At 43.2% G+C, this 12,700-nt stretch overlaps 1 protein-coding gene across 2 annotated transcripts in view; it reads left to right on the top strand.

The window, feature by feature from the left end:
* The first annotated feature begins 407 nt into the window (after positions 1 to 407).
* The window catches only part of LOC109473048, a 17,956-nt gene continuing 5,663 nt past the window's right edge, over positions 408 to 12,700 (top strand). The window contains exons 1-3 of one of the 2 annotated variants that reach the window (XM_019772943.1): positions 408 to 571; positions 1,481 to 1,692; positions 4,148 to 4,249. In XM_019772943.1, coding sequence (XP_019628502.1) covers positions 553 to 571; positions 1,481 to 1,692; positions 4,148 to 4,249 — 333 coding nt within the window. In that variant the 5' untranslated portion in view covers positions 408 to 552. The remainder of the gene's footprint in view (positions 572 to 1,480; positions 1,693 to 4,147; positions 4,250 to 12,700) is intronic. The other variant, XM_019772944.1, reaches the window with a different exon arrangement.

The raw sequence follows: 12,700 nt of genomic DNA, 5'->3' as shown, positions 1-12,700 counted from the left end.
GAGAATAAGACAACGCTGCTGTAGGATTTCGGGGAAACGGCGAGTGTCTATGACTGACGCCTGAAGTGAATGACCTCTCCGTGCGGAATACTCTTGGGTGTAAGATACAAAGCGCTATTTTCCGGCGGAAGCCCGGCAGAAAGACGGGTGAATATATATTGAAATTAACCGTGAAAAGCCATTAGCCATCGCCGATTTGTTTTGATCGGTTTCTTACTCATCGATCACGCTGTGAGCCGCGGCCTGGTTGTTCGTGTCTCTCCGGAAGTGCTCGGGAATCCTCGGGGCTTCCGGACCAGACGTAATTTGGGCCCATTTTTTTTTTCGTCGGCTCGTGCCGAGCTCGGCGATCTGCATATCAAAATGACGCGCCAAAGTGATGTCAGGGTGATGTCATCACAAAGAAATGACTAGATTTTCCGATTCTTGGGGGTATAAAAGTTGCCCACGTTTCTGAACTCGCCATGAATGAGTGTAGGCACGGCAGAGGGAACACCTTCAGTGTAGGGAAGCACGAATATTACTACTACCTCCGAAAACTCTTATGCAACTATGGCCAAGTCCACATTCCGTAAGTACTAACTACTACTGGACCCTTTCCACGTGTTAAGGTTTACCGATTTTTCTTAATGCTTCTTTACTTTTTGAGCTGTTTACGATTTTTTAGGATGTTTAGGAAGGGAATTTTGCTCGTCTTTGGCGATTTTTACGATTTGTGATGATTTTGAAGATTCTCGTACATTTTGTGATTTCTCGTGATTTTGCTTGTTTCGGATGCCGATTTCGTGTATACACAATGTATAACACATTTTTAGAGCAGACGTACTCGGTATTGTTGTTATTTCGGCGTTGTAGCGATTATTTTTACTAGAACACACAACATGTACGAACGTGCCCATTCTTTTTACTATCATTACGAACATTTCCCGAACATTGTCGAGCCGAGCCGAACGCTGTTACCTGCGGTGCTCGGCGCCCGGCCGGCTGTCGTCGCCTGCTTTCGCTCCCCGATTCTAGAAATGTCATTTTCTTAAACCACCGCCGCGCCGCTGAAAGAAAAATCGCAGTCCAACGTCGTGATTTTTTGGCACGAGTAGTAGAAGCCTTGCACGTGTTGGGTGAAACCTGTTCTGTAGCGTGTTACGTGCCACGCGGCTGGCAACCGATCGCGAGCCGGCCTGGTCCCCGGGGTCATGTAGCCATATCCCGCATACCTCCACTTGACGAACGATCGGGGCCGGTTGGCAGACTTGTTTGACGAGCTAGCTAGCCCGGGCGCCGGCTCCTTATCCAGCTAGCACGTAGCGTGCAAACATTCGCCTGGGAACAGCTCTAAAACCTAAAATAGCTTCCCGTCGATCGAGAGTGGATAGAGTTACTGAACCCTGCAGTGGTACAGTTAAAGGCGGCGGAGAGTGTATAGCGTACACGCTCCACCAAGCTCGTACTTAACCGCGCTCTGTCTGATCTAACCCCGTAGATTTCCGAGCGGACAACAGCACACAGCTCGTTGCGTTCGCCTTGCTGCTACTGCTAACAACAATGGCCGGGGTAGGAGACTCCAGCCCGATTCCAGCCACCACAACAAGATCGGCGACCACGGAAAGAAGAACGGCCTGCGAACAACTAGACGAAAATGTCCGCATCGTTCACAGACTGTTTCTTACGACGGAAAAATTCTTTAAACACTTCGTAAGTAGAAGCCTGATTTCTATTTCGAGAAAATTTTATTCGGTATTTCCTGTACAGTACTATTTAGACTTGTGGTAGGGAGAAAGGAATGTAGGTTCTGTCTTAAATTTCCTTTTTTCACCGCGTGCACGTGTTTTCACTGTGTATGGGTGGGCCAAACGACAGAAACATGTGTAGTGTACTACAAGAGCTCAGTGTGTGACTACATAGCTACATAGATTCTCATGTTTGTCGTGGTTTAACATGTGAAAGGCGGTCGAACTTGTAGTCTGTTGACCTCGGCGTTTCTTGACCCGCCCTACTGTTATTTTGTTTGACGTCGTCGGGCAAGAGAGCTAGAATTCCCCTCAGTCATGACCCCATAGGTAAACAAAAATCCCCCCAAATGAGGCCGGTGAACCGGGACAAAACAAAGCTGGCTCGTTTTCAAACCTTTCTGGCGACATGTCAGGCGATTTAAGGTGTTAGTTTTAATCACTTCCGCCGGCTCTTTCCATGCGGTAAGAACATCTGACAGTTTAGAATAATGGGGTATTTTCATGGGCCGGGCCTGTGTGTGTTACTGTGTACGTGTGTGTGGTGGTGCAGGCCAGCCATTGCGTGCTTGTAACCCCTGTTTCACATCTAGTGCGGTTGTTATAACAAGCAGTGACAAGCCCCAACCCTCTATGTACCCAAACCCGCTAACAGCATGGCACCAATTCCACGAAAAACCCGCCAGACCAACTCTACTTGCGGTCTGCCTCGCAGGCCTGGGTTATTTCCACCCAAATTCCGCACACGAGATATTTGAGATACGGTACACTCAAATATAGGCACCAAACCATATCTACAGGAGCAAAATCAATATACAAACACTTGGTGATATAGTTCTTCTGAACTGTTGTAGCCTACTAAAAGGGGTCAAAACCTGCGTAAACATTATTAGTAAATTATCTTAAATGCGTGTTGTCTACACACGCCACTGTGTTCACATGTAATGTCAAGCAGTTTAATAGATGTCAAATGTGACGCAAAAGGTTGTGGCCATCCTGCATTGGCATGTAATTCCAAAATCAACTCAATGTTTAAGTGCAGTACGATATTTTATCTATAGAAGTGGGCATATGATATCAAATTTGTGGTATATTCTCTCTCAATATGCTCACATGCGGTCATGCCTTTGATATTTTTCATGCCGGTGACTCAAAAAAAAAGCACTAGCCGTTGTGTTCACGCTTTCAATGCCAAAGAGCTTTTACTTGCGGACAGTGAAGGATTTAAGATTGTGTTCAAACAGGAATCCTCCTAGAAGTACCTTTTTTCTTGTGGGGAGGTTTAGTCCGGACAATTCTTCAAAAAGACGCCCACATTCTGGATTTCTAACCTCCTTGGTATAATACCAATCCTCCTCCATAGCAGTGGAGCCAGACAATTTCGTATGGGCTTCGCGGGGGGTCTCTGGGTTTGGATTTAATTATTCATGTTTTTCCCGCCAACTGAAAATCTGCAGAGGCTCAAAAAATTTAATCTCGGCCCACAACACGTCTGGCCCAACGTGAGGGGTCATGGACGGGTCCATTTTAACGTGAAGGTTACACTCCACCCATTTTTCTATCTTTTTTTTTTTACTCCCCATTTAACTATAACGCCCAACCCTGTAATTCGTATTCCTATAGCATAGCCAAAAATACGTAGAGAAAAAAAGGATAGTCCAGTTCAAGCAAGCAAAACACACCTCAAAGTTGACATAATTTTTTCCGGCCCCACCTATTTTAAAAATGAGCCCGTCCTACGAGATCTGAATATTGATCGTGTATTGATTTTGGTGTATGCCCATATAAGGCAAGTATCGGCTGGGAAGGAGACAGGAGGAACTATGACAGGCTCCCTCATTTGAATATCGGAAATATTAGTCTAGAAGCAACCTTCCGTTTCTTATAACGTATCTGCAAATAAAAGTTTACGACTGAATTGTAGAAAAGATATACCATACGTAAATCTCTCTCTCTCTCTATATATATATATGTTTGTGTGTGGGGGACTAGGAAATTCTACAATACCTCCTTAAATTTACACACTCAACTGTTATATACTGTTTCCAAAAGCAGCATAATATGGAAATATCGATATACCATTCCTATAACTTAGTATACGCCTCCCCCCTCGTATAAAGATACTATCGCATTACATGCAACCGTATACAGATACTACAGTATTCGCAGATAATTCTGATATATATGACAGTGAAAACTGTATTTGAAATATATCTATTAAGCCTCACAATAACTATTGTGGTTTTATATTAACTCCTTCTAAATCACTTAAAATTGTTTTTAATAATAATTCTAATTCCTATATCATTTCAGACTGTAAAGGATGCTACTGTATGATATATGATTATATCTTGAACAATGATGTAAATAAACCAATAATTCATTCACTCATTCTTTCATTTTTTCTATTTCCCTTCCAGAACGAGCTCAGGTTCGGAAATCCAGAATATTCCAACCGCGACCTGACGCTCCGAGGTCTTCCTGAACTCAGCACGTCCTACACAGACTGGGAAAGTCTAACGGTTAGTAACAAAAACCATCTAAATTTTGAGTTGTAAAGGAATTGTACCAAGGAATTGTACCATCCCGATTTGTGCTAGCCTGGATGCTATGCCTATAGGGGCTGTGGTATAATACGTTTCCTTGGGGGCATGTTGGCTCTAGAGCCGAGGAGCTGGCCTGTGTAGGCCCTAGAAACAGTCTGGCACCCAGGCTAGCATGTTGGCCCTAGAGCTGAGGAGCTGGCCTGTGTAGGCCCTAGAAACAGTCTGGCACCCATTCAAGATTTCACACAGTTCAAACAAGTCGGTTACATAACTTGGTTCAATGAGGTTATTTGGTGTTTCTGGACTGACTGAAAGAGATAGAAATCTCAGAGATCTCAACAGACCATTGTAGTCTTCCTGGTATCTCTACGGTGCTGATTTAAACACATAAAAACGTCCAAAATAAACCATTAGTAGCACATGATGTTTTTTACATATTTCAAATTTTTGTTGTCAATTTTGATAAGGAGCGGCTAAAAACTTTTAAAGATAGGCTATCAAAAAGAAAGGTCCTATGCTCTTGTGACCGGTTAAGTACCCCTTAAGCCATCCTGTGGAGAACGGTAACCCAGGTTATACCGCTATGTAACTACCACCATATCAGCTACACAGTTCAAAACACGATAAACAGCCTATCTACAATGTAAACATATCGATCACGACTTCGCTGACTTAACAGATAATTAAGTGTTTTTGTGATTAGGATGTTTATCAGGTCTATATTTACTTCCACGCGTGGCCCCTTTTCTCTGTCGGAATTTTAATCGGGGGTTTATATAGAAATAGTAACTAACCTACAACAGGAAATATTTCGTAATCTTCTTAATCGAAAGGAAGGTGTTTAAGTAGACTTAAAGGTTTACCTGAAGTAAAAATAGCAGGGAAGAAGCCCAGGTATGTAAGGTATGCAGGACAGGAAGTTAGCTATGGACAAAATAAACTCCGACCGGGAAATTCTTCAGCAAAGTTTGTCTACACTGATAGAAAGACAAGATCATTGTTTGACATTTTCGGATTAGCGTGTCTTTGGGATTCAACTCAAGTTAGCGTCCGCTTCTTAAGCTTTTGTCCTAGACTTTTGGAAGACTTAACGAACCTACAAGAAGTAGTTTAACCCCCTGAATGTACATGCTGTACATTAGTAACCCCCTACGTGAACACTGCAAAGTGTACACACCATAATCACAGTGTTTTGCAATGACGCAAAATTACAAACATTAAGTATTTACCAAGCATGGTCAATGTACTGATAGCACCTATTACGTATCTAGACAGCTATGTGAGAGCATTTTTCCTGCATGTATTCGTGTCAACATCTAGTTTGCGTAGCCAGCATTTCTTTTGGTCTCTTTCTTGGTAGCCCTTTCTTTTGGTAGGAGTCCTTAAAAAGAGCACAATTCTGACGTGCATGCTAGATTGGTGTACAGGAGTTTATAAATAGGCCATTCGGTCTTTTTAGGGGGTCTAGTGACGTAGATACTGACCTATGATTGCTCTTCGACCCGAAAACTGTCATTGTTTAAAACCGGTCAGCCTGGGTTGGTTGTACGTCCGTGCTAATTATAGGTCTTACTGACGAGGGAAGAAGCACGTATAGCAGGTCGTTGTGTTATATCTGTTCAGCGTGCACAGTGTTCCTATTGTCCGCACATACACACCTGTGAAAAATTACCCAAAAGTCGGAGGATAAACAAAGACACTGTGATATATCCAGGACGCGTGTCTAATTTGAAGGAAGATTGAGGAAAATGACATAAAATAGCACAAAATAAGATAGAAGAAGACAGTGACTACAATTTAACCGCACGCAAGTTCTTTGATATGATAAAATTGAAGTTTTCCTTGCCTTGTATCCTCTCTTTTTGCTAACAGAAGCACACAAAAGCCAGCCTAGTCTACTATAACCTGCTTGACATCCCAAAAAGAGCAGTGAGAGATCAGAGCAGGCAACTTGTCAGTCGTGACTATCCATAATCTTACGCCTTGTATGTAGGATTTCACCACCATTGTGTCTAACAGCACTAGGACAAGCCTTACGCTGTCATGTGGCGGTGTGAGAACAATTGTGGCTAGAGGGTGACTGAGTGAACGCTACTGTTCTACTCTTCTTAACACGCGCGGTGGCCGCACTCGAGCGAAAAAAAGGCTTCCAGCGAAAGTCAGCTCAAATAACCCTGGGTACACACTGTTCTGTTTGCTCAACAAGAGAAGCAACTAAGCCGGGCGAGGCAGTTTCTCAAAGGCGCTTCTATGACGGAATATCCAGTTAACTCTAATCACGTTAATGCTACAGAAAATACAACAAATCCGCTCCGCTGTTTGAAGTGTAACCGAAACCTTTAATTATGTCTTGATTTAATATAAGAAACCTCGTTAAAAAGCGTCGGCGAAGCCGTTAGAAGTCGGAGCGAGTCGTCAGGACGGACAATGTCACAATTGATGCTGATTTAAAGCTTTAGGGCTTGACTAGAGCCAACACTGGCTGCCTTATGCTGAACATACACCTTCTGTTGTAGATAATACTGATTCACAACCACTTCCGGATGGCCACAATCGATCATTTGGCCATTTCCTGCCAACACAAGGCTTCCTAAGTCATGACATCCGCATCGAACAACAACCTTCTTTCTTACCAACCTTCCTAAATTGATTGCTTCGTCTAAACTATCTCCAAGCCCAGCATCTCCAAACTCTACCGGTCAACAAAATTACCAAATTGCTTCCTCAAAAATTGCTGCAAAATTTCCTTTGGTGAAAGATCAAAGTGTCAAGGGACAATCACACAACACACCTGGCCACTTGTTCATTGTATGTTGTATTGAACAGATGAGCTTCTATAAAGACCTTTCTTGTATCTTTCTGCCCTCACAGACTAAGTATGATGACCTTTAGGTCATCTAGTTACTTTGCTCAGAAAAAAAAAGAACAGAGATACTGTACAGTCCAAAATCATATCCAGTTGCTAAGTTTGTGGCGTATCTTATTACCTGGATGTCTAACCTTCACCGACATACTATACAGTGTATAAGATATTCGTAATACTACATGTAAATCAAGTATAAGTAGAAGTTTTGCCTTTTCTTGCATAGAAACATGTACTAACGTTACGTAATATTAACGTTAAATCAAGTTTTTAAGTACAAGTTCGGCCTTTTCTTGGATGTAACAGTTTTGCTTCAAACTGTTCATCTAAAAGTGTCTGAACTTGCAGGTACAGGTACAAGTACAAGTTTGCATTTTCTTCCATTGAAACATGCACTAGCGTTACGGCTTAACAGTTGTGCCTCGCAAGGTTCCTCAAAAAGTGTCTAAAAAGATTTTCCGTACAGTTTCAAGTACAAGTTTGGCCTTTCTTGCATAGAAACATGTCCCAGTGTTACGGCTTAACAGTTTTTCGGCCTCTAAAAGCGGCTGAAAAGATTTTTGCCGTGTTTCTTGTGTCTAGACGTCTGGTTCGGTCAGCGGGTTACAATAGCGGAGTCAAGGTCAGACAAACGGAGCGGAGAAAATCCCTTCTTAATAGAGTCAAGATTAAAACCTTAAGCTCAAGAGTTAGAACGGGTCTTAGTACTGTTTTAACAGTATTTAGAAGATTGTGTCGTCTAAAATTAACGGTAAAATACGCGTTCTACAGTAACCAGTTTTGAAGGTCACTCAAAAAGTCTACGCAATATTCTTTTGGTGTGTGTGTGGGGGGGGGGGGTAGTTTTCTTTTGATCATTGTCAGGCCTTTATCAACATACTAGTAGATACGTGATATTTAAAATAAGTATCATCCCACACAAAAATTGAAACTTGTCATGAAAGTTCATCTGTGTTGGTACAAATCATTATGAAATAAAGACTAAGCTTTAACTTCCAACACTTAGATACAGAATTGGGACTTACCCCAAATTTTCGGTTGACTCCATTCCGTGAACAAGGTTGATGGAGTCAACCGAAAATTTGGGGTAAGTCCCAATTCTGTACCTAAGTGTTGGAAGTTAAAGCTTAGTCCTTATTTCATAATTGAAACTTGTGTTTGGTTGACTGTCTCACAGTGTGTGTGTTCAGTGAAAATTGAAGCCAAGGAAGTTCAAGCTAAGTTGGTGAACCTGAAAGACAAAAATGTCGGACTCGCCCACAAAAAGAACATCCGCGGTCAGACCACCGTGTTCGAAATGTCGCACGTCCGTGTGTTCGCGTTTAACCTCCCGGTGAGAACAAACGTCACAAGTCTGGGAGGACGATAGTCTCCAACAGACTTCTCTGCAGGCTGAATAAATAGTAGAAATCGGAATAAAAAGGGGGCATCATTGGCCAGAGGGGTTGGCCGGCTAGAGAGGCTCCATTTGCCTGTCTTTCCTTCGTCCCTCCGCAATTTTATTGTGCAATTTTGCAGTAGTAGGAAAATGGAACTTGCAACTGTTCTCTCCCAGCAGACCAAGTCCCCAGGCATATGCATGCTATCTCTCTCTACTTGGCCGATTTCTGCTCTTTCCAGTCGCCTCCCGAAGCCTGGTAGAGGCTAGGCGGCCATGCCTCTGGCCAATGATATCCCCTTTTTAGGCCGATTTCTACTATTTATTCAGCCCGCAAAGGAGTCTGGCAGAGACTAGACGACGTCCCGCCGCTAGAAGCGAGGTCGGTGCAGAGTTCTGAGCGCTCCGTTCCGGTTTCCATTGTCGGGAACCGCGTCGGGAACTAATGATGTACGGAATGTCCGGTCTGGCCCGACCGCGAGAAGGGGCATTGCCCGTACCCGCCTGCCACCCAGGTAGCCTGGATGCCGGACCAGGGTGGGACACAATACCCCCCCCCCACCTTCGACCGGGGAAGCCACAAGCCTAGCCTGGATGCCAGGCTGTTTCAGGGCCTATACAGGCCAGTTTCTCGGCTCCAGGGCCAACATGCCCGAACTCTGAGAGTCTATGGTAAATTTTCTTTGGGACAGGTTGGCCTTGGAGCCGAGCAGCTAGCCTGTATACTAGCCCTGGCAAAAGACTGGCACCCAGGCTACTGGAGCCGAGGAGCTAGCCTCTAGCCCTAATAACAGTCTGGCACCCAGGCTAGCCTTGGAGCTGAGGACCTAGTCTGTCTACTAGCCCTGACAACAGTCTGGCACCCAGGCTAAAACCAATGTTGTTCTCTGCGAGATTTCACAAACGGCCGTGGTTTCGCCTTGCCCGTGAATAGACGGTCTTTCCCAGCTCGTCTTTCCGCCCGACAAGACTAACAAACCGTTTGATGTGTGAACACCGCTCGTTTGAAGATTATACGTCCTGGAAGTTAGCTTTAGCTTTGGAGTGGGCGGTGTTGGTTTTAGAGGATAATTATGAAGGAATTTCGCAAATAATTTCGGTATGTTTGACTCCGGATAACACAGTTTGTCCAACACTTTTTAATCCCCTTCGCTATCCAAATGTGTTTACGTCAGTGACCTGGCGTTTTGGTTACGCTAGACCAACACGGGAAGAAAAGTAACAACAGATCAGCAGCAGGCCTATATTTAACCATTTCCTGTGCGTACTTTATAAATAGGGTTTTAACTCGGGGAGTAGACTACCCAGGATTAAACTAGAAAGGAGTTTGCACCTGCAACCTTAGAAACAGCCAAAGAACCATTTTGTTGTAGACTAGGTTGAGAAAAAGTTACCTTTCCTAATTACTTTGTATCCTATTTTATTAGTTTTTTCTCAGGAAGTCTTAGGCGTGTTTTTGTCTGTAACTAGGAAAAATATCCTGAGATTAGTGAAGCCCATTCATGTATTTGGGTTGTTGTTGATACATTATACGTGATGGGTAAGCCAGTATGTGTGTGTGTGTGTGTGTGTGTGTGTGTGTGTGTGTGTGTGTGTGTGTGTGTGTGTGTGTGTGTGTGTGCGTGCGTGTGTGTGTGTGTGTGTGTGTGCGTTCAGATACTACGTGTGCAATTGAGGCTACATTACGCAATGCTGTCATTATAACTTACGTAATGTATGATTTTCTGAAGACACGCCATGTATAATGACAGAGGAGGCATGTTTGAAGATTTGAAGTCAAAACGTTGAACTTCTTGGTAGAGATTGTCACGAGACACTGCGTGTGTAGGGGTCATTTCAGGTTAACTATGGCAATGACGGTTTTTTATCTGATCAAAAACTTCACGTGTAACTTTATGAAACTGCCTTAAGGTTTCAAAGAGCATTCTTAAAACAGACACTCTGAGAATTACTAGTATGTTCTGCAATTCACATACTAGTATTTGAAGGTCATGTCAAAGTTAGAATCACTAGCACCCCCCTCCCACCCCAGGATGGATATCTGAGGGCTTCTATGGTTGCCATAGAAACCGTGACTTGCCCTGTCAGACCACAGGTTATGACGTTACAGCCGGCACTACTGATATCTGGGGTCGCCCTGAATGTTTTGAGTCATGTCGGGTTGTTTCTTTACTTCCGTTCAAAACAAAAACACTTCGCGTAGCGCGCGTGCCGTCGCCATGTGTATACAAACTATAGTCAGAGATCCTAATCCTGTACCTACGTACGTCCGTCAATGTTTTTGTCTTGAATAAGAGTCATCGAACGTGTCTTGGAAGCAAGGAGGACGCTTAGTCTTAGAAATCATAAGCGTGTCCAACCCCCAAAAGGTCATAGAACACACTTCCTCTTGTGTTGTGGTTTTCCACTGATCCAAATCTTTAAGCTTATGAGAGAATGTTGTGTTAAAATGTTGTGTGTTTACACAAGCCAGCGGACCATGTTGTTCTAGTGAATATTAGTACGTGGAAATATTGTTATTTCATGGTTCAGATTCTAGGCAGACGGGATGTGTCTTGTAGCCAGACCGCGTCGCTTTTTTGTCTATATTTTGCGGTCGAGTGACACGTTAAAGTTCGGGCATTGCTTATAAACAAGGACAATGTTTTGGAAGCGAGCCGTAAGATACCATGCGTCACAACAACTCGGTGTGTAAACTCAGGTTTGTTTTCTGTAAACACAACCGCCAGGTAAACTATGTCCGCCGCCACATGGCAAGCTGGTTTGTCAACAAAGGGACGACGACGAGATTTCAGGATGTGTGACTCCGGCTTAAGATATACGTGACGGTTTTATTGTCTTTCTTAAGGAAACGGTTTTGTGTCTAACTTCCGGCGTGTGCGCGAGCTAAGGTAGTTTCCCTGGCCTGAATCCAACATTCCGAGAAGGTCAAACTTCTTCCTTTACTCCAGGTGAGAATTAACACCTGAGAGTTTTAGGGAAACGGACAGGAAACGGAATAATCACACCTGTCGTTTGGCATATCTAACATTCCTCACCTGCATTCTCGTAATATCTTACCTTACCACAAAATCTCTTCAAGCCTCGAGGGTTATGTTAACAGCATACCTACATTTAGATAGATAGGTAGCTACATGTAGATAGCTACATGTAGATAGATACATGTAGATAGGTAGATAGATAGATAGCTAGATTGTAGATAGACGGATAGATAGATAGATAGATAGATAGATAGATGGATAGATAGATAGATAGATAGATAGATAGATAGATAGATAGATAGATAGATAGATAGATAGACAGACAGAACGTTTCAACTTTGATACATGTCACTTTAGGTCAATGGATTGAGTAGAAATTCATAATTTGTACATTGGAAACCACCCTTACCACCTTAACCACCAACTGGGATCTCTAGAACTGCCATGTATATATACCAGATCGGACCCTCTAACCTGACATATATACTAGTATACTGTACCAATATAACAGTAGAAGGAAACCAGCCCAACATAATATTCGTGTAGACAATCAAGGAGGATTTTTCACTAAGGCGTGGAACGTTTTGTACGTAGCTCAACTCGTCATAGTCACGAGTTTTAGGTGCGGTTAGTTTAACCGCTTAACGTTAAACACGTAGAGGTGTAATAGTACAAATTGGTCTGTAAATGACAGAGTGGGGAGGGGGATCCTGGAACTTCAAAGCTTTTTTTGGATCGCCAAAAATGTCAGCCTTTTATTTGACCACACCTGTGTAATTATTTCGACTAGGTCCTATTTATTACATCCTCTCTCAATTGAACGTAGCCTGTATTTCCACATTCGTTGCATTTTTATGGTTGTCAAGATTGTAAATGTCTTCCTTTGACTACATGAATGCATATGCATAGTTACAATTCTTTGCATTGCCGTATTCACCTAGGGGCATATAGCTCGCGCGTGACAATTGTTCTAGTGCATTGTAGCGCCACACCCCCTTTCTACGACACACCCCCTGCATAGTAATATATTTGTTGAATCATACCTAGCTGTCAAAATTTCTCGACGCATACTTTGCACTATTCCTTCCACCTAAATGCTCATATCATTCGCGTCCTTGAGTTAAATTAAGGTCACACACACACACACACACACACACACACACACACACACACATACATACAGACAGACAGATACACACACACAC

Source organism: Branchiostoma belcheri, unplaced genomic scaffold, assembly GCF_001625305.1.
Source record: "Branchiostoma belcheri isolate BF01 breed outbred unplaced genomic scaffold, Haploidv18h27 scaffold29, whole genome shotgun sequence".
NCBI lineage: Eukaryota > Metazoa > Chordata > Leptocardii > Amphioxiformes > Branchiostomatidae > Branchiostoma > Branchiostoma belcheri.
Note: the sequence above shows the minus strand (reverse complement) of the source record. Positions and strands in the feature narration are given on the sequence as shown.